This window comes from Pseudochaenichthys georgianus, chromosome 21, assembly GCF_902827115.2.
Source record: "Pseudochaenichthys georgianus chromosome 21, fPseGeo1.2, whole genome shotgun sequence".
NCBI classification, from domain to species: domain Eukaryota; kingdom Metazoa; phylum Chordata; class Actinopteri; order Perciformes; family Channichthyidae; genus Pseudochaenichthys; species Pseudochaenichthys georgianus.
The window spans coordinates 24,115,724-24,136,576 of NC_047523.1; the positions used below are offsets into that span (position 1 = coordinate 24,115,724).

A 20,853-nucleotide genomic window follows, 5' to 3' on the forward strand; every position below is an offset into this window, starting at 1 on the left:
AACATCCACTGATAAATTGCGATGTTAACAACCTCATGATAACCTCATATGTTTTTAACTTAGGATCATACCTGTGTTTAGTCTAGAAAACGGTAAATGTGTGCATTTTATTATAAAGTTGTGTATATTTACAAAACTAAAAGAGCTTTGAAACACAATGAAAGATGTTTGGAGTTTTATTTGAGTTATTCATTTAAACTTTTTGTCTAAGAGATGCTGATTTGAAACCGTTGTTACATACAGTTACGGCATTTCCTGTTTCTCCGGGGAGAGGGGAGGCCGTCCCAAAGCTTGCTGCTGTATTTACTCCCTCCATCTGACAGGAGGGAGCCTCGTTGAGCTGCGAGTGTGGCTACAGACGGAGTTCACTCCGTCACGGAGGGGTAGGGTCGAGGGAGTGGTTTGGGATTGGGCCGGACTATTCGACTTCAGCCCTCGTTGGAAATGGCAGATACCGGAAGTACGGTGTCGCACTCGGCCCAATACCCGTATGTGTGTGTGAAAGAATATCTACAAACAAAGAGTCGATATTTTTCTAAAACCATTTAGTGCTTCACATAATAAAATACACAACGGCTGTAGCCTGTTTTAGGAGCTGTAGGTCCGTGTGTGTGGTGTGTGTGTGTTGTACAGTGTGTTCGTAGAAGCAGCGGACAGACAGGTCTCAGTTGGTTTGGTGTCCTCTGCAATTACTTTTAATAATTGTAAATAAAACTGTTGGCCCATAATTTCTTTTCCTCATTGTAGCGACCAGAGGGGGGGGGGATATATCCAGTCTCTGATAGTGTTACGTTATTATGAGAGTGCTCTGTTTGATTCTGAAATTGTATATATTTATATAAATATATACAAATATATATGTGTGTGTATCCGCATCTGTAGCCTGTTATTGTCTCATTATACCGCACTGTGAATGAATTAAAAGTAAATATATAAGTCGTCATGAACACATCTGTCCATCAGACAGAGGGCTGCTGTGCCTCCTGTCATCATTAATGGACGTCTCTTTAAAATGACCGCTCAGAGGAGAGGAGTTCTCATTTCTCTAACCGCCTGCTGCTTCCCCTCCTCTCTCCTCGGTTCCCCTCCTCGGCTCCTCCGCTCGCATCTCCTGTGGGCGCGACTAAGTCTCGAGGATAGGAGTCGAGGAGGGGAGTTAGAGAAATGAGAAAGGGCCAAAGACCTGCTTTATTTTATTTTGAAACGCGTGACCGGAAAAGCCCGTATTTTTCGTCTCGTGCAGCGCTGGTTAATTACAGTGAGTTGTTGCAAGGTAACTTCCTCCTCCACTCCTGGCTTTTTGCCTTCGTGGATCGGAGTGCGAGTTGTGTGAAGCCGCAGAGAGACAGTGCTTATGTATGTAGAGAAACAACGTTACAAAATGTATTTCAATGGTTTCACTCTCCTAAATATCGCGTGAATATTCCACTTCGGGCAAACGACGGACGATAATGTTGGCGTCATGTAGGCTGTGCTTTTCAGACTTTGGAAAACAAATCCGGTATTGTCGGTGAATTCTTGGGAGATGGTAGAGTAGTTCGACCTGCGCCAGTTTCACAGCCCTCATACAGCACATACAAACAACCGGCAAGGTAAGTTTAATCACAATGCGGCTAAAATGAACTAGAATATTGCAACTGTATTATTTATGTGGTTGTTTTCACACATTTTGGGAAACGTCGAGAAGTTTACAGATGTGCAGGAAAATGTTTCGTGACGTGCTCTCAAAAGAAATCCCTTTGAGCTTTTCTTTGTCAAATCTGGCCTGTTTGTTTTTGCAGCCGCATATTGTATTTACCTTCTCTATTTTAGGGTGTTTGAACAAGTATCTGCATGTTATATGATTATAATTTAGCAGATGAATAGCTTTCACGCAGCCTAGCCTTTTTTTTACCGCGTCAAAGAGACGTTTTTTGTAGACTTGTTGTTATAAATGGTGATGAGCTCCAGGCTGGAACACTCTGTTGTAGCATTGTAATTGTCACAATCAAATCAAGCTTAAACATTGCAACTAGTTGTGACTTTAAGACTTTTTGTCATGCAAACTGTTTTTGGGAGGGTCGTTCCTGCTTGATCGTGTGTCTCATCATCGCATGCTGAGCACTTTAACATCACAATCGCAGCCCTGGAGGGGGGAGAATAGCCCAAAACAATGGTGAACACCCAGTCTGGCTTTGAGTGGTCTGTGTTTTAATTCAGGAGAAGTTGGCATTGAAACAACATTTTAAATACCACAAACATATTTAATGTACAAGTGTTTGTTGACATGTTTCCTTGTTAGGGAGCAGACCAAACAGGAAGTGGTTTGTGATAAGATTGCAGGGCCAGTAGACCTGCTGATCAGAGGGTGCACACTTCATTATCAAGGTGTTGAAAACATTCAGAGATAATTGTCCAGGTTAAAATATGTGTGAATGGGCATGTCTCCCACTGAAGTGTTAACGATGTGACAATCCCACATACTAATCAGATCCTTCTTCACAAGTCCACATGATTCTGGGATTTGTCAATCTGTTAATTGTGTGATGGATTTAAGGTGACTTGCCCAGACTACTCATTTCAATGTAGATTTATGACACTGACAAAGGGTGATGGTGTCTGGCAATACAGATGACACATTGTTGTATCTCAAGCTGCATTGATTGATCACCTAATGGATACATTCATTGCCAGGATGACACCAACTATTTTATTTCATAACTGATATTACTTTTCTCTGTTTTATATAATATTACATTGAATATTTTTGACTGACAAAACAATAAACGTAAAGACCATGACTTTTGAGAAACTAGGATGGATATTTCTCAATCGTTTCTGATATTTTATAGACACTTGATTAACCAGAAACAAAATCATCAGTCAATCACTAAATGAATTAATAGTTACTTTCAGTTTAGTTTAATCAACATGGATAATCCCCTCAAAATGAATTGGACCCCCACCAGTTGAAACAGTCATTCATAAGTTGTTGTCTTGAATGTTCATTTTCCTGGATTACAATATTCATGTAAGCTTTACTTATTTATAAGTGGTTGTTTGTTTATGTGGTTAGTTGGTGATCTGGAGAATGTAACCCCATAGCTGACCAGTCACTGAAGTCGGGCCCCAGTGAGGGTGCCGGCTGTTCTCAGAGCCTGCATCGTGGAGTCTGCTGATAGTGGACTGATAAACGGACGACATGCAGTCTGAGGCTGAGATATGATTCAGCTCCAGAGCAGATCTTTGGTGTTCTGTTCTCTGGAGGTAACAGGTTCCAGCATGTGGTTGCCCACATTGTGGGGTCCTCTACGACTTCTCAACGTTTCTCCCTCTACAACAATGTTATTGTTTGGCCCTGAGCCAGGTCATTGTTTCAAGCTGCCTATTTGCTGTAACTTATTCCTCAACCAGTCGGAGGTTATCTGTCTCTTTGAGACTAACAATGCATTCCCAACAAAAGGACTGCTTTGGGGTGTCGGATTTTTGTAGTTTGTTTTTAAAGAGACCTTATTCCTGTCTGATTTATGATACTTACGGTATTTATGTTAAGCAAGTTTTTCTTATTGCGACACGTTGCTTGGAGCTAGTGTTGCAACAAACAGGCAGGTTATCGATAACAGAATGTCAGAAAATGGTGAAGCATCAGACTTTTCCAAATCATACATTTGTAGAGCCCAAGTGTTCCATCTGACAAACCAACCGGAAATATTCTGTGTAACGTATTCATGGGAATAAGCTTTGAAGACTTAATCACTAATTGAGTCAGATTAACTGATAATGGAAGTATTTAGTTGCAGCACTACTTTTGAACACTAACTCTTTTGTCTTTGAACATTTGTCCATGAAGTGTTGCCTCTTCTACACAGGCCTCAATCAGGTGATGACTCCTGAATGATTTGGCCGTAGAAATCTTGTCTTTTCCATCAGTGTTCTACTGAAGCGGTTCCTTCTGATGGACATAAAGTGTGTCATTTGCCCACATTTCCGAAAACACGAAGCGAATATGGGTGGGGGGATGTTGGGGTGGGGGGGGGGTAGGCCTCTGATAGCAATAATTTCTCTGTGCACAGTAATTTGGCTGTCAGAAGGCTGTTTGGGTTGGAACAATATGCGAATGGAGGGTGAGGGAAGCGCCGACCCTGAGAGTGTTGGAGGGAGGGGCTGGGTGGTGTCTGTGTGTGTGTGTGGTGTGGAATCAGGTTACACAGTCTGTCATTAACAAGAGAACTGCAGTTATGAGACCAAGATAGACTGCTTCAAGTCTGAGCAAGAGTCTGAGGCTCATCGCTCTTCGACGTAGGTGGCTCTCAAGATAGGTTAGAAAAGGAGGGAGGAGGAGGGGGGGATACCATGTCTGCTGTGTGTGAGACAGTTTATTAATGTGAATGTGACTGAGGGGCGGTGTCACTCTGGATACAAAGAGACGGCCGCTCAACGCAAACTTCACCTATTCAGCTTTTCATCATGTATACATCTGTGTGTGTACTTCCTAGAAAGTTCGACTAGTAACAAACCTGGCAGCAGATGAGGCAGCAGGCTGCAGAGGAGCTCAACTTGATGTGGGTTTGAACTTGAATTTGCTTCAGCTCTGTGCTCGTGTCCAGCTTTTTAGAAGGAGGCCCTGTGTCGCAGTGTTATTTTTAGTATTAATAATCATCAGCCTCATGCGGCCCAAACACATCACGATGAGAAAGAGCTGTCTGGGACTTGCGGGCACTGCAGTCTCAGCACGACACGGGAAGTTAGTAGAAAAGAGAACAAGATAAAAGACTGCCTGTGTTGGTGCCAGATTTGAGTTGTTTGCTGTTTGGAGGCTTGCTCTCTTTCACTTCTGGTTGCACAGACTTATTGATTTCCCTCATTCTGTGTTCAAATGTGGACGAGTGGAGACAGAGAGAAGGAAGGAAAGATACGACCGTCTGCAAAGACACACACACACACAGATCTGCAGTGTGCATGGCTCCTCTTTCCACACTAACTCCAGACTGCGCTGGAGACAGTCTGCAATACACATTTCATGAGCCCTTCACTCGTTCCAGTGCTCTTGTTTTATCGCTCAGCTATAAGTGGAAGAAGTTATGCTTTTGTTTCACTCGCCGCCTCTTTCTGATCTCATTTCCCAGCCCCAGACATGGGCTCTGATTCGTTGTGAGAATATTTCTACAAATGTAGAATAATCAGTTTTTTATTTCTTGGGTCATAGGGTCGTAAACTGAAGACCTTCTGTGCTCCGTTATGATTGTCGTACTTCAGCCTCACATTGATGGGGCTTTCCATTCCCTATGCTTTGCCAGATGGTACATCATTGGCTTTGAAAGCAGGCTGTACTCTGCAGAAGCTAAAATCAATATCACAATAAGATTGGAATACCTGCCTTTCCGTATTTTTGATAATTTTTACATAGGCACCCTAGCAAAGTATAAAGGCCTTTTTTTAAGAAGAAATTGCAATTAATATATCTACGAATATATCATCTTCGTCTGCACTACAATATACGGTTCCATTTTGTTCATTTAGTAGAGTGTGATCACACTTTAATATCCATTACAATAACATTAATTATCATCCGGCTCTAGTGCAAGAACTGTTTTATGTCTTCGTTTCCCATTTCTGACTCATCGTTAAATCTTAGGAAGTGTTAACTACTGGTCTTTCCTTAGAAGTCTTTTCTATCCGGAAGTTCAGGAAACTCTCGGCCATAAAAGCTCCATTGGCAGCAGGATGCAATGGCTGCGGAGCATAGTGCTGTTGCAAGTTGTTTGCCGAGTGATTATCATCGAGGTGGTGAATAGTTTGGTCGATGTCTTTTACATTTGACTCTGACTCCTGGAGCTCAGCCTCCTCCGGGTGGTGCACAGAATCAACCAAATATTCCCAGAGCTTTTATTAGCTATACGCACAGCTATTTGCCCTCTTTGCCTGATATACTTGTTTCACGGAAACGAAAATGTGTTTAAAGAGTGTACAGTGACACAAATCAAGGTGTCCTTTCAGGTTAGTATTGCCCCTGGGTAATGAACTTTGGGAGATGGTCGTTTGGAGGGAGAATGTTTGTGCATTCCTCCATTGGCAAACATAGCAGAGGGCCATAAAGATAGTGTTTGAATTGGCTTTGTCAGTTCTTTTGATGACTGTGTGAAAATAGATGTCTAATTGCTATGGTGACCAATGTGTAGAAGACATGTTACCAGTGTCTTACCGTTCACAATGCTGTAAAAGCTTCCAGGTAGTGCCTAAGACGTCACGCACAGATGATAACAAAAGAAAATACTACGTATAAAGTTTTGTTTTGTGATAATGTAGATCAACTGTTGTTGGCATTGTCTGAATGGTAGACTCTTCCGCACCCCCAGTCTTTGTATATTTAGTTGTGCAATCAAACTGTTTCATACATTATTTAAAAAGTTGGATAAAATTGCTCATCTGTTTTGTGATGGGGGCGTGTCAGAGTGGGACCACACAGCAGGAACATGCTCCAACTATTGTCTCTGATTACATTGGATCTAGGCTGAATACACTGTGGGTGTGTGTGTAACAGCCTGGGTTACACTGTATCCTAGGAACAAAAACCGGTTATGCTATTGCCCACTACAATGAATGTGTGAGTGAGAATTAAACAAATGCAGGGGGGCATTAGCATTTGATAACATTCCTCACACTGAAAGGAGGCAGCTGCAGAGATACTGAAGGGCCCTGATGGGGCAATGCAGAGTCTTTAAGCTTCAAAGGGGCCACAGAAGTCCCTCTTTCATATCCACATGTGATGATGCCCTTGTGTTTAATGAGCGTTGCGTTGCACTCAGCAGAACCATACAGCTTTCACACACAGCCTCAGTGTATGACACAGGATATCAACAAGGGGTCAACCTGCGTTTCACAGTTGCATCCGACAAGGTCACAGCACCGCATTTAGCTCAGTTTCAACACTGCAGTCGGTACAAACTTCAATTTTTTTAATGATGTGCATCACTTAAAACAGTTACCCACTTGATGTCATTTCACATTATTGAGCAAAATTCTTGTCTGAATAAAACCCTAAACTTTTCAGAAATGTTGCACCAAATTATAATTGTAAATCATAATGCTGGCCAAACCTTGTTGCAAAATGCAGGTAGATTATGTAACTTGATGGCATGTCTCTGCTTTTTCCTATAGCCCCACACATGTTTTAGTAAACCAATTTGTGTTCATAGGTGCTATAAAGTTGTTATTATTATTATGACACTCCATCAGGCATTAATTTGCACACTCAACATTGATATTGTTCAGCCTGACAGAGATTTATGACCCAGGTTTTTTTGGAGCAATCTTGCACAGTGTAATATATTATACACTGAACCTGCACGATTTCCAATATCACAGTGTGTAGGAGCCTTAAGCCAAAAGCCAACTGCACCAAGAACCTTCCACAAGATGACTAGTGCCATCAAATACCTCCTAACTGGGCTAACTCCCCCATGGTGCAAATGTTTTCTTTTAAATCCAACACCTAAGGTTAAACTATTTGTGTGCGCCCTTATTTTTTGTATACAACATTCATTGTAATCTACCATGTTCCTAAGCACAGGTGAATCAAGTGTGTGTGCATTTCCTCATAACCTTCTGTTAAGTTAAAGCTGTTCATTTGTAATCTTATTTTCAGCCACCCCAAGTGTTGTATCTGACTGTAGGCGGAGCATGTTTTTGAATGTGTTGATTCGGTTAGTTTCAGTGTGAATAGAAATGTGGGTTGCTGCAGAGGCCCACTTTCGCCCTCAGGTCTGTGATACACCCACATCCACCTAGGAGCGAACCATCTGTGTGTCCCTGATGGCATGCTGGCACTCTGGCTGTCGCGGACACGGACAGCCGGCTCCGCATTGCCCCAGCCGCTGCCTCTTCTTCTTCCCTCGCTGCCCCGCAGTTTGCTGCAGTTTCCTCTGCGCCCGGGCTATTTGTGCCATGGTAACTGTGCCAGGCTGCCAGCTCAGACACAGATTCCACCTCTCGTCTCCCCGTTTGCCAGAATGATGACTCAGCAGCTCCTGCAGGGCTCCCAGCCCCCTCCTCCCTCCTCTTCCTCAGTGATGCACTATGCTCAACAGACAAAGTAGTGTTTTATCGTTCTCTCCTTCAGCGTGACCCGAATACAAAACCGACCTAAGTAATAAAGACTTATACTTTTGTTTCGAAATGTCACAGAGAAACAATAAATGGTAATAGAATATCACGTTTGAAATGACACTTGAAGTTATAGTATAATGACACCTCAAATTTATTTAAATTGTGATTACTGTCTACATGCTTCTCTAGTGTGGGTCCTTTTGTATGAGTCGCATGATTTTTGAGTGACGTCCTAATCATCTTGCGCTTTCCAAAATCTCCCTCTTAGAGGGGATCACTGGAAAGTGTTTGCGTACGAAATATGGCGTCATAAAACAGGAGCTGTGATATGTAAGATCACTTTCAAGTCCCTCCAGCAGCACTCAGCTGGAGCCAATCCTGACATACTTTTCATCGGGCCAACTATTTAGCTCCGGGTCTTGAGCTTAATGTGGTTTCTTCATGTGTAAGGATCGTGCTTATGCATCTCCGAGGCACTGATATCGTCATACTAAATACCAGTGGTGGGCAAAGTATGTCGATTATTTACTGAATTAAAGGCTTCATCCATACAAGGTAGTCGATTTTAAGCATAGTAGTCTTCCATTTGGTATATAAAGGAACAGAAGTCACTGAATATAACATATTAGTATACTTGTATCTTAGTACTGCACTTCATTTATTTCCAGACACAGAATTGTTAACCAACTGCCTGACCTTTCACAAAGAGGGAGTAAAAGAGAAGTAATGCATTGTAAATAGAGATGATCCGATCACGTGATCGGGGATCGGAGCTGATCACGTGATTTTCAAAAGATCGGAATCGGGGGGGGGAAAACGGGAATGGGGAATTATTATTATTTACACATTTTTTTTTATTATTTAATGTTACAAAACCAAAATGACCATGTTCACGTCTTAAAGTCATCCTGGGGACTTAGTTTTGGTTTAAAATGACACCACATCATGTATGTGTTGCTTTCTTTGAGCTTGTTTCCAGACCTGGTTGCTTATTTCTCTGAAATCTGGCAACAGAATGGGCGCAGTGTCTAATAGTAGCAGTAAGCTAACGAGAGGCTACGTTCAGCTGGTGACTCGGGAGTTGGGACAGAGAAAATGTCAGGAGTTTGGAAGTATTATAAAATTGAAAGCGAAGGCAGTGTAACAGCCAGATGCAATGTTTGCTAGGCAGAGGTTCCGCGTGGTGGAAAGAACAGAGCTACGTTCAACACGACCAATCTAATACGCTACCTGAGAAACAAACACCAACAACAACACGGCGAGTACACAGCGGCCACTCAGGTAACGGCACTGAAACAACCGACACTTTCAGAGACTTTTAAAAGGAAAGAGAAACTGCCCCAGAACAGTGAAAAGGCCAACACAATAACAGCCAAGATAGCTGAATTCATCGCGTTGGATGACCAGCCGTTATCTGTTACCTTTGTTTTCTCTTAATGCATTGCATAAAGATCGGATCGGGAAAAATCGGTATCGGCAGATTGTCAAAATGAAATGATCGGAATCGTATCGGGAGCAAAAAAAGGTGATCGGAACATCCCTAATTGTAAAACAAACGGCATACATTGTTGTGTGAAATAACAATTGTCTACATTTTAAATCTTCTATAACATGTAACCCTGAATGATACTGTAGGAAGACACATTGGATTAATAATACCAACAGCAGCACACATGGGAGAATATATCTTGGAATTACCATGTGGTATTTATAGTGGTTTCATATTGCAACAACACATCAGAGGATATAGGAAGAGGGAATAAAAGGGAAGAAGGGAGTTGAGACAGATACGGGGGGAAATGAGAGCACACCCTTGGCAGGATGTCAGCTCTGTGAACACACAGTGCACAACACTGCCAGAGAATTCAATATGCAGGGACAGAGAGTTGACACACACACACACACACACACACACACACACACACACACACACACACACACACACACACACACACACACACACACACACACACACACACACACACACACACACACACACACACACACACACACACACACACACACACACACACACACAGCACCATAAAGTTGTCTTCTCAGATCGCAATCGGTTGTGCAGATGTTAGCCTTGCCTCTCTTCTTTCCAAGAATCCTTTCTGAGGTTTCCAATGTCAGGGCTAGTGCCGGGTGTGTATTCATCAAGCTAAGCTGTTAGCTGGCTTAATGACATGTTACCACCAGCTAGCTGTGCGTCATACGTGGATAGATGTGGATTAGTTTGTGTTTACTGTAATTGCAAAAGGAGCTGTGTGGATAACAATGAAAACATTCATTAGTTAGGGCATGGAATCCCCTGATGCCCCAAGATGCAAAATGACCGCATTATAGTTTATTTTATCATTAATAGAATAAAACATTGCTACCAGACGTGCGTGTAACGATTACTATATTGTCACCCAAAATATCGCAATACTATTCTGATAATTCCCCCCCCCCCCGCCCCTGTAAATTAGGGCTGCAGCTAATGACCTTTTGTTGTTAATCTGTTGACTTGTTTCTTGACAAAGCCATTAGTTGTTTGTCTATAGAATGTCAGACAAAGGGCAACATTTTTACCAGAGTTTCACAATTCCAAGATGATATCCTCAAAAGTCTTAGTATGTCATACATTTGGGAAAAAACGAGGGGTTCAATAAAGTATCTATTTATCTATCTTTGAAGACAATTGGTTAACACTTATAGAATATTTACATTTAGGGAGCTGGAATCAAATAACTTTGACTTGAATAGTTCATTTTCAAATCGATAGATCTTTATCGCTTCAGTGTGCAAATACATAAAATAACACATTTTGAAGATCACACAAAAGCCCTTACTGTTCCTCAAAGCATTGACTTCACATTTGCTGTGTAGATAAAGACAAGCGCATAACAGAAGCGCTAAGCGGCTTGGACATAATGTGGCTCACTGCTTATGAAAGCTTATTTAAGACAAAGTGTCTGTGTGGGAGAGATGAATTGAGACAGATCATTTTAGTGCCCCATGGAGTGTCTTTCAGCTGTAAATGTAAACAAAATGCAGCAAATCATTAACCTAAACTAATTGCAGCCATTAAACGGAGCTTCATGACATGCTCTACTTAGTTAATTGAGGTGAGTTATTGACCTGTCGGCGGCGTGTGAGTCAGGGTACCGTGCTGTTAGTTTTCTTCTACATGACTGTTGTATGAGTCCATATATATAAACCAGTCAGACAGAGACACCTTTTCTAAGTGTTATCCCCAGACGATTGTCTTTCCTCTTCTGATTATCTCTTTATCCTGTTCCCCCCCCCCCCGGCCCCTGTCTTCCCTGTATCCTGGCCAACCGTCCCCCGCCAGCATGGTGCCCTTCTTCCCGCTCTCCCCCTGGGCCCTGACACCAGACACCTCCTTGCCCCCTTCTCCCTCCCTTTTTCCTCACTGTTGCAGCCCAAATATCTCTCTCCCATTGGCCCCGTTCTCTGCCCTTCTCTGACCCACTGTCCCCCAGTTGCCCCCGAGCTATACCTCCCTTGCCTCTTCATGCCCTCCTGCCCGCTCCCTGCCCCCATCGCTGCTCCCTGCTCCCCGGTGCAAAGGGAGCAGACAGAGCTGCTGATTATCTCTGTGTGGCAGCCTCTGTTTTGTGCTCTGATTAAAGGAGCAGCATGTGGTCTGTGTGTGAGCGGCCCGTACAGACGCCGCCGTTGGGCTAATGCTAGCATGATGTGCTTAATCATTTATGTCTGGGAGACGGGCACAAAGGCTTGGAGCGGATGGAGGTAGGGGGGGGGGGGGGCTGCGCTGCGCTGGGGTATTTATCAGTGGCACAGATGCACTCAGGCGCGCACACACATGCTTCCGAGATAACGGCCCCGGTGCTTAGTATGGCATAAACGGGGCACGCTGCAGGCTACGACGTCTCCACAAAACTCACATATCATTGTTTTAAAATGGGTAGCTGGCGGTCTATTTCTCCCTTGAGTTGATGGTGTGAATTAACCTGGTGGGCTGCTAAAAATCTACCACTTGGAAAAACAAAACAAACATATCAGCATGGCGTATGTGGACTATACTGCAGACGCATTAAATATTGAAGGATCAGACTGTCTCCAGGTCTCTAAACGATAGTATTTGGGCTCCCAAAGCCCCCCCCCCACTGTGCTCCTCTCCTCCTCCTCTTCCTCAGTCGTCTGTCTGCTCCTCTTCCCTCACTACCAAGCAGCCTGTCCCTCCAACACACACAGACTGCGTCACGCACGCCCGCAAACACACACAGGCAGCCAATAAGAGAGCACCAGTCTCTCCATTGCTTGCCACTCAATGCCTTGTTGCCAGGACAACGGGAAGGCATGAGACCCAATTTACTTTAGCATTTTAAACTTGGTATTGACTCTTTTTCTGAAAACAAGAAAAAGGTTCCCCTGTACTACTGCTCTCTCGTTTAATCTCGACATAGAGCAAGTTATCTGTGTTTCTTCGGTCTGTCTCGCTGAATCGTGTCCCAAAAGATGTTTTACAAAACGTCCCACGGTATTTTAATGCGTCAGTTTTCAAAAGTGGCTATTTTTTGCTTGAGAGCAGCGTCAGACCCATTTTGCATGCCAAATAACACATGTTAGTGCAGAACTAATCTGTGTTTTTCTTCTTTATCTGCCCTTAGGTCTAGAATGATGTTTCTCCTGGTGTTGATCGCCCTGGTGCTTCCCTGTTCTTGCTTGGAAGGTAAGTGTTTTCCCACAAACACAGCTTATCTCAAGTTCATGCGGTAGCTGGAAGGGTGTGTACAGCATGTCTCTGTTCCCTCTATATTCTTTCAGTTTTTTTTTCACTATCACTACCCCTCCCCAGTCTGTCTCCTTTTCATCTGCTGTCTGAGACCACTGCAGTGGTGTCTGAATGCAGTGGAAAGAGCGAGGAGATTTTTTACTATGGCAATCCACACTTGCACCTTTTGCTTATAATATATATACATGCATTAGGGCTGCATCATATGGGGAAGATATGCAATAAGCCATTACATCGTTGCATATCACAACAACGACACTACTTAATATAAACAAACCGATGTTAAAATGTGCTCCATTCAGATTTGGAATCCTTTTTTGTATACTTATAATGCAAAAATGTAACAAATGGCTTATGAAAGTACAATGAAAGGCCTTTTTTTAAGTGCAGTTTTGTACTAATATTCTCTAAAAAACCGGATGGCAATATCACAAGCTTTCGTGGTGAAAGATGATGATGATGATAAAAAATCGATGTATTGTGCAGCCCAACATGCATTCTTCCAAGATAAGGGATAAGCACCAATCATCTGTTGTCACAAAACATTTCGGAGCATGTTAGAGATTGAAATCCTTCTTAGCTTCAGCTCTCGTTCTTTTTTCAGTAATGAATTCTGACCTGCGCTGTGATTGCTTTTTATTGTAGATGTCCCTGTGAGGAACTCTGAATGCGTGTGTGACGGAACTCCCTGCAGCAGCAGGGACCGGTGTTTTGGGCAGCAGTGCTTCACCTCTCTTTCCATACTGAACGGGACAGCCACCTTCCAGAAGGGCTGCATTGTGGGTAATGAGGAAGGGTCCTCGCGATGCGGAAACCCACCAACTCCTGAGCTGGTGGTAGAGTGCTGCAGTGGGGATTTGTGTAACATGAACGTCTCCTTGCAGTCACCAGTAAAAGGTGAGGTGTTTACATCCCATCCCTGTGTGAAAAATATCCTGCTTATAATACTGTAGGATTGTCCTTATTTCTGCTATAAAACAAATGCTGTTCTTTTGAAATTATGCACTAAAGTGTTATTTATTTTCAGTCAAAACTCATGCTTTTAAACCGACTTGATGTGCCTCTTCTGTCAGCTAGCAGAGATTCTGGTGTTTGCTGACCTGAGTGAATGCCATTTAATTTAATGGGCTGCTAATGGTATTGCTCTAATGTGTTTCCCCATATCTCTATTTCCTCTTATCAGATCTAGAGCTGTCTGCTGGCAGACCGGTCCTCAGAGACCAGGAGTGTGTGTGTGAGGGCGGTGTGTGTGAGCTTGACCGCCGCTGTGCAGGCCAGCACTGTTTCTCCTCTCTGCAGATGACTGATGGGGTGGCCGTCCAACAGAAGGGCTGCCTGAGGGACGACGAGGAGGGCAGAGCCACCTGCGCCATGCCGCCCTCACCCGGACATGTTGTCAAGTGCTGCCAGGGCCATCTGTGTAACATGAACGTCAGTGTGCAAGCTCCGGCGAAAGGTGAGTTTGTACATGTTGTACACACAGCTCAGCTGCCATTCACAATGCACCTTATGTCACCCACAGCAATTTCAAACTTTCAATTCAATTTTTATAACGACATAAAAAGCTATATGCCTTTTTTTTTCTGGAAACATCTTTAAGTTGACCCTTATAATATGGATAAGAAGAAGAAAAAACATCGACAATCAACAAACTCAACAATTATTACAATTATACATAATAAAGGATATAAATATGATAAAAACATAGATTCACAGCCAAAAGTCAATTGAGTTAGTTTACAATAGTGCAGGAATAACCTACATAGTTTCTTAGTTATTAACCAGCCATGTCTTCTTCCTAAATCTCTTTCAGAGGAGGAGGTGAAGCGTCTGACCAAAGAGGAGCATGAGTGTGTGTGTGAGGGCAGTACTTGTGCCACAGGGAACCGCTGCCTGGGCCAGCAGTGCTTCTCCTCTCTGACCGCCAGCTCCGGATCCCTCATGTACCAGAAGGGCTGCTTCACCAAATATGAGCAGGGCACCATGACCTGCAAGACCCCCCCTTCCAGAGACCAGATTGTGGAGTGTTGCAACAGGCACCTGTGTAACATGAACAGCACTGTGGAGCTGCCTGTAAAAGGTACAGTGCTACACTACCCAGAATGATTTGTTCTGCACGTCTCTATGCCAAAGAAACCCATTTCGGACAATTTCATCAATTCCGATTAGGAAAAGCCATGTGGCTTACTTATGACTGTGTGAGACCAAATTACACCTTTTTATTCTTTACCGAAAGAGCTAAATCTGGGCTCTGAACTTCTGTTCAGGATGGTTTCTGTTGGCCTTAATTGTAGGTCACACCGCTGGCTCCCTTTCACACACAAACGGGGAAGGCAGTGTACAATCAAAGAGGTTTTGAATATGACCATACAAAACACCACTTTAAATCTTTTCTTTACCAGAGATGTGCCAAAGTTTCTCGGAAGTTATTAATTTGGGATGAAATAAGCATTGATCGGCTATAAAGAAAATGGGAAATTAGTCGACTAAAAGGGGCCAATCCTATATTAGGGTCTAGCTTAATGCATCCCTGCTCGTGTGTTTGGTTCAAGGCTAGTCAGTTCCTACAATGTGTAGCTGTTAATGTGTATTTGGTAGAAACAGTTCATTATAGGAGTTGAGAAAAGGGGCTCATTGTCTGTGCTGCAGGCAGAGCTGAGCAGGCGTTCCCTTGGAATGTTGGGAAAGTGTGAATAGTGGTCAGTTCTCCAGGCTGGCCTCTGCTGCCTGGATGAGATCCGCACTGAATGTGTGTGTGTGTGAGAGAGTGAGTGCTTGTGTGTGTGTGTGCTCTGTATTCACCCCCGCCCATGATTGTTTTCATCAGAAGGCCTGCAGAGAGCTGCATCCTGTGATTTGTGTCAGTATGTGTGGTCCTTTTTACACACATGTGGTTATGAATCATTGCTAAGAACGCTCGCATCTGTTGTTTACTCGAGCTCCCGGTCGTCTTACGGATGCAAGCCAAATGTAACTTGTTGATGTATCTTTTGTTTGAAAAGATATTCCCAAAAGATCAACTACTGTTGCATTTAACAGTTGTGTCTCCCCCCACAGCAGACGAGGTTCCCAGCTACAGCGTGACGACTCTCACTATCGTCATCGTTGCCCCCATCATCGTCCTCATTGTCCTCTCTGCTATCGCTATCCTGGTGTTCAGACGCATCCACAACAACCAAATGGAGAGACTAACATCACGAGACGCAGAATACGGAACTATCGACGGTCTCATAGCCTCCAACGTGGGGGAGAGCACTCTGGCGGTGAGTAGGTGGAGACCATGTCGTAGGTTGCCTCCCAAGCTCATTAGAAAGAACGGTAAAGAGCAGCTGGAGGCATATTTGAACTTACTGTGCGTCGTGTATCAAATGGGATTCCAGTGCTTTTAGCTATGCTACAGGCCATATACTGTAGCTGTTATAAAATGACCTATAGTGAGGCACAGAATGTCAGCTGTGAGAAAGAAGTTTGACTTGCGTAGAGTGATGTTTAGATAGAAAACACTGTACGATCAATACATTCAAGCTTTATGAAATAGTTCAATTCAGCAGTACAGAATATCACCGCTGAACTGTGTCTGCTTTTTGAGTATTTGGTACTCCTTTTTGTAGGAACATTTCAAACCAGGCATAGTGGCGACACATTCATGAAGTTTGTGTGTGTGGTGCTGTTGCTGGAATTCCACTCAAAACCTTGTTTGGAATCTTCTCAGTCCGTTAGATTAATGTTTCTCTCCTATTTATTTTCCTTCCACTCCACTGCGTAAGCTTTCTGCGAGTGGTTTGTGGTTTGAGGCCGGCTAAACTGATTGCCTCTTTTAGGTTTACGTTTACACACAGTTTAGGTGGAGTCCTGTGGTTAGTGTTCAGTCTGGAAGACAACCCTGCACATTCACTGGCTCACACACTGTGTAATCAAGTTCAGCAGGAACTCTCACAGCCTAGCTCGTGCCATAACAAAAAACATGGCTGTTACTGTCCATGTTGTGATCATTTAACCATGAGAAAACACACTATATAAAAAATCAGTTGTATACTCACATTCATCTTTAATTATGACATTATTACATATAATGTCTAACACAGATTGATCATTGCTTTATGTGTGTGTCTGAGAACTAAATAGCTGATATTTTATATATTTTTAGTTTTTCCAAAAGTCCATCAATGCACTTTGCAATGGAAAGAATAAATATAGCGACACAACATGTGAGTAAGGATAATTAAAGAGTTCTGGCAGCACCATGAGAAAGGATATTAGCAACAGTGGTGTGGCTGTAAAAAGCAAATCAGGCTGACACACACGTGCTCGTCCCTCTGCAGCCCCCCCGCCCAGAAGTGGACTCTGATTATGATATTTCATCGTTCTGATTGCATTTCTGCTGCTTAATGGCCTGGCCCCAGCATAACCTCCTAAAAACAATCCTCCTGCCCCAAGAGGGGGATTTAAGCCCTCTGCAGAGAAACTCATTCATTGTATGGCCTCTCATTCCTGTGTTGTGATTCCAAATGGTCTCTCAGGCAGCTTTTGCAATATGCATCTGTTTATCTGAGGCATCACTCTTCCCTGTTGTTTTCCTCCTCCTCCCCTCCCAGTTTGTTTAGCTCAGCTGCTGCACACTGCCCTCCTGTGTCCGCACCGCCATGCTGCATGTCTGAAGCTGAGATCAAAATAAAAGGCTTAGCAGCATTGCACCTGTTTTCGGAGTCTGGCACTTCTTTAGATAAAAATCTCCAGCACCCACAACCGTCATCAGGGAGGGGGTGGCATTTCCGTTGTTTACTCAGCAGGGGGCACACACACACACACGATCCGGGTAAACGCACTGCTTGCCCCCCTCCATTCCATGTTGTGGGTGCCTTATTAAAGGCGGCCTGCTTGTATTAGACTCCATCTGTGTCCCAGATTCTCCATACGTCATCATTTTTTAAGCTCAAACCACAGGATTCCTTTGGAAATGTTTTCATTCAGCTCACTGAGAATATAAACACAAATGTAGATGTACAGACCCTTAACTCTTTCTTTCTCATTTTCTCCATACCAGGATCTTCTGGATCATTCCTGCACTTCAGGAAGTGGCTCAGGACTCCCTTTCCTGGTTCAGAGAACTGTCGCACGTCAAATCACGCTCAATGAGTGTGTGGGTAAGTGCTCTGTTAAAGCCTCAGAAAACTCTGAATGAGCCGCTGGCCCTCTGCTGCAAATCCGGCTCACCTTCAGTCTCAGAATGTACATCATTGTTTACCCCACATGTTCGATTTGTAGCCACTAGGGGGCAGCAGATTAAGCTGCCATTTACACAGACTCAACCACAACACCGGTTTACAGAGTTGTTGTTGTAGTGAATGAGTTGGCAGACCGAGTGTTTTTTAAATGATAAATGTCATTTCAATACTCCTTCCTTTTAGCTCTCATTTGATTTCCTCATCTTCTGAGAAATATTAGCTTAGCAAAATGTTTGACTCTCTTCCTCAGCTATTCAGAAACTTTAACTGTAAATATGAGTAATTATAGCGCAGCCTTTTTTCACATTTGGAGACATCAAGTAATGCTAGTGTAGAGTATCCAAGACAAAACACATCCTGCTGGCTGATTTCTATATCCGTTTGCTAACTCTCCAATGTTTTTCCTCTCCAGGTAAGGGCCGTTACGGTGAAGTGTGGAGGGGCCAGTGGCAGGGGGAGAGTGTGGCCGTCAAAATCTTCTCCTCCAGAGACGAGAAGTCCTGGTTCAGAGAGACTGAGATCTACAACACGGTGCTGCTGAGACATGAGAACATCCTGGGTGCGTACCATATTTACCTTATACAGGCTAAATAAGCTGGAAGAACACCTACCAACATGTGTATGATAAAACAAATTCATATTAAATCTAGCATAACCATAATATGCTTCAACACAAAATAAATGAAGAGAAAAGAATATTTGAATTTACAAAATGATATGTTTATTAACTATGCATTGATGTTGTGTCCATTGGTTACCATGTATAGATTCAGGGACAGTTTCATCCCACTGGCCACAACACTGTTAAACACTTGAACTTTTGAAAGAACATCCATAAACATTAATCTGTTTGCATCTTACAAATTATTTATCTAAAATATCATTCCATTTACTTGTAGGGTCTTCTTGCACTATTTATATTCTATTTTATTTGTATTTACTTGCACTATTTTATCAGTTTTATTTGTCCTATGTCCTATATAAATGTTGCACTCTTGGAGGAGCCTGTGACCTAAGTTTTCATTGACATATCTTCACTGTAGCTAATGTACAAATGACTATAAAGCCTTGAATTGAATGTATAGGGTGTGCAAAAACCATTTTTATATATAATAATAATAATAATAATAATAATATTTCTCTCAATGTAGGCTTCATAGCTTCAGACATGACCTCGAGGAACTCCAGCACTCAGCTGTGGCTGATCACTCACTTCCATGAGATGGGCTCCCTGTACGACTACCTCCAGCTCAGCACCCTGGACGCCTCCAGCTGCCTGCGCATGGCGCTCTCCATCGCCAGCGGCCTGGCTCACCTGCACGTGGAGATCTTTGGCACCCAGGGGAAACCTGCCATCTCACACCGAGACTTAAAGAGCAAAAATATATTGGTGCAAAAGAACGGACAGTGCTGCATTGCTGACCTTGGTGAGAATACTGACCAATCTATATTATAAATAGCCTTTGTTTTATTTAGTTTTCATTTCCCTTATCCTTTTAATCCAATGGTTAGAAATGTTTGACTTGTTTTTTACTGGACCAATCTGTTCGATTTCATGGAAATCAATTTTAAACTCTACTAAATATCCCATAATACATTTGTCAGGTTGGAATTTGATGAATAGTACATCAAATAATTCACAACTATAATACTAACATGAGATTGAATGGTCAAGCTATAAATATGGTTTCAGTAAATAACTAATACAAAAACATGTTGACCACCTCAAAGCTACTGAAAGGGTTGATAAAAGATTGAGGCTCATGGGTAATGTAGATATTGCACAAGAGATGCATCTGCAGTAACATCACACTACTCTCATCTATCTGCTTGGCTATATTTGTCATCAACTCAGGAAAAACAACCTCCGCTTAAATGTATCACCCGGGGGCCTAATCAAAAACACTTTTTGATGAACTCTGTTCACTTTATCCAATACCCCAATGTTCCATCTGCAGGTGCTTGGAAAAAAAACAAATGGAGGTACAAGCCATAACCCGGCCACTGGCTTGGCATGTTTACAGGCTCGATGTAATAGGTGTTGATCCGGATGACGCATTTTGCTGTTTTGAAAACCTGGTAGCAGTTGTTTGTCTCCCAAGCGAGTTGTTCTTAGGTTGGAGATGCATCCGGTGGGAACAGAGCTGTTTACAACAAACAAGTAGTGTTTCAGCATTTAAATCAGCTGCTGGAGTGAGTCGAGGGTTTTGTTTTTTACTATAGTTTTAAAGAGATGGGAAGCTTTAAGTTCCCCTTCAATCAAAAAAGTATTGTTCTTATTGTTACTTCACTTGGCTTGAGCTTCATTGTGCAGAAGGACTTTTTTTCTGCTCACTTTATATGTTTTGAGGTAAAACTTTTAAATGTTCTGTGTTTTTTACGCTAGGTCTGGCTGTCATGCATTTTCAAGACACCAACGAGTTAGACGTGGGAAACAACCCTAAAGTGGGCACAAAGCGCTACATGGCCCCTGAAGTGCTCGATGACTCCATCCAGATGGACTGTTTTGAGTCCTTCAAGAGAGTGGACATCTGGGCTCTGGGACTCGTGCTGTGGGAGCTCGCCCGGAGGACAGTCAGCAACGGTCAGTGCACGTTTCACACAACATGATCCTTCTGCATTCAAAGTATTCCCATCCAACACATTTGCTTTACCTATTAGCAGTATATTGTTAGTAGTGATAGAGATTTGAGATAGTGTTTTCTTTTGTTTTTAAGTAAATAAATCATTGTGAATCCACAAATACGTCATCTATAGAACATTTATTTATTTATA

General features: G+C 42.9%; 1 protein-coding gene across 2 annotated transcripts in view; it reads left to right on the forward strand.

Annotated features, from left to right (window-relative positions):
• Positions 1–1,244: 1,244 nt before the first annotated feature.
• LOC117466693 (activin receptor type-1-like) overlaps positions 1,245–20,853 on the forward strand; it is a 21,607-nt gene continuing 1,998 nt past the window's right edge. Inside the window, exons 1-10 of one of the 2 annotated variants that reach the window (XM_034110090.2) lie at positions 1,245–1,592; positions 12,729–12,790; positions 13,499–13,750; positions 14,037–14,309; positions 14,667–14,933; positions 15,911–16,116; positions 17,898–17,997; positions 18,491–18,637; positions 19,230–19,505; positions 20,465–20,662. In XM_034110090.2, coding sequence (XP_033965981.1) covers positions 12,736–12,790; positions 13,499–13,750; positions 14,037–14,309; positions 14,667–14,933; positions 15,911–16,116; positions 17,898–17,997; positions 18,491–18,637; positions 19,230–19,505; positions 20,465–20,662 — 1,774 coding nt within the window. In that variant the 5' untranslated portion in view covers positions 1,245–1,592; positions 12,729–12,735. The remainder of the gene's footprint in view (positions 1,593–12,728; positions 12,791–13,498; positions 13,751–14,036; positions 14,310–14,666; positions 14,934–15,910; positions 16,117–17,897; positions 17,998–18,490; positions 18,638–19,229; positions 19,506–20,464; positions 20,663–20,853) is intronic. The other variant, XM_034110091.2, reaches the window with a different exon arrangement.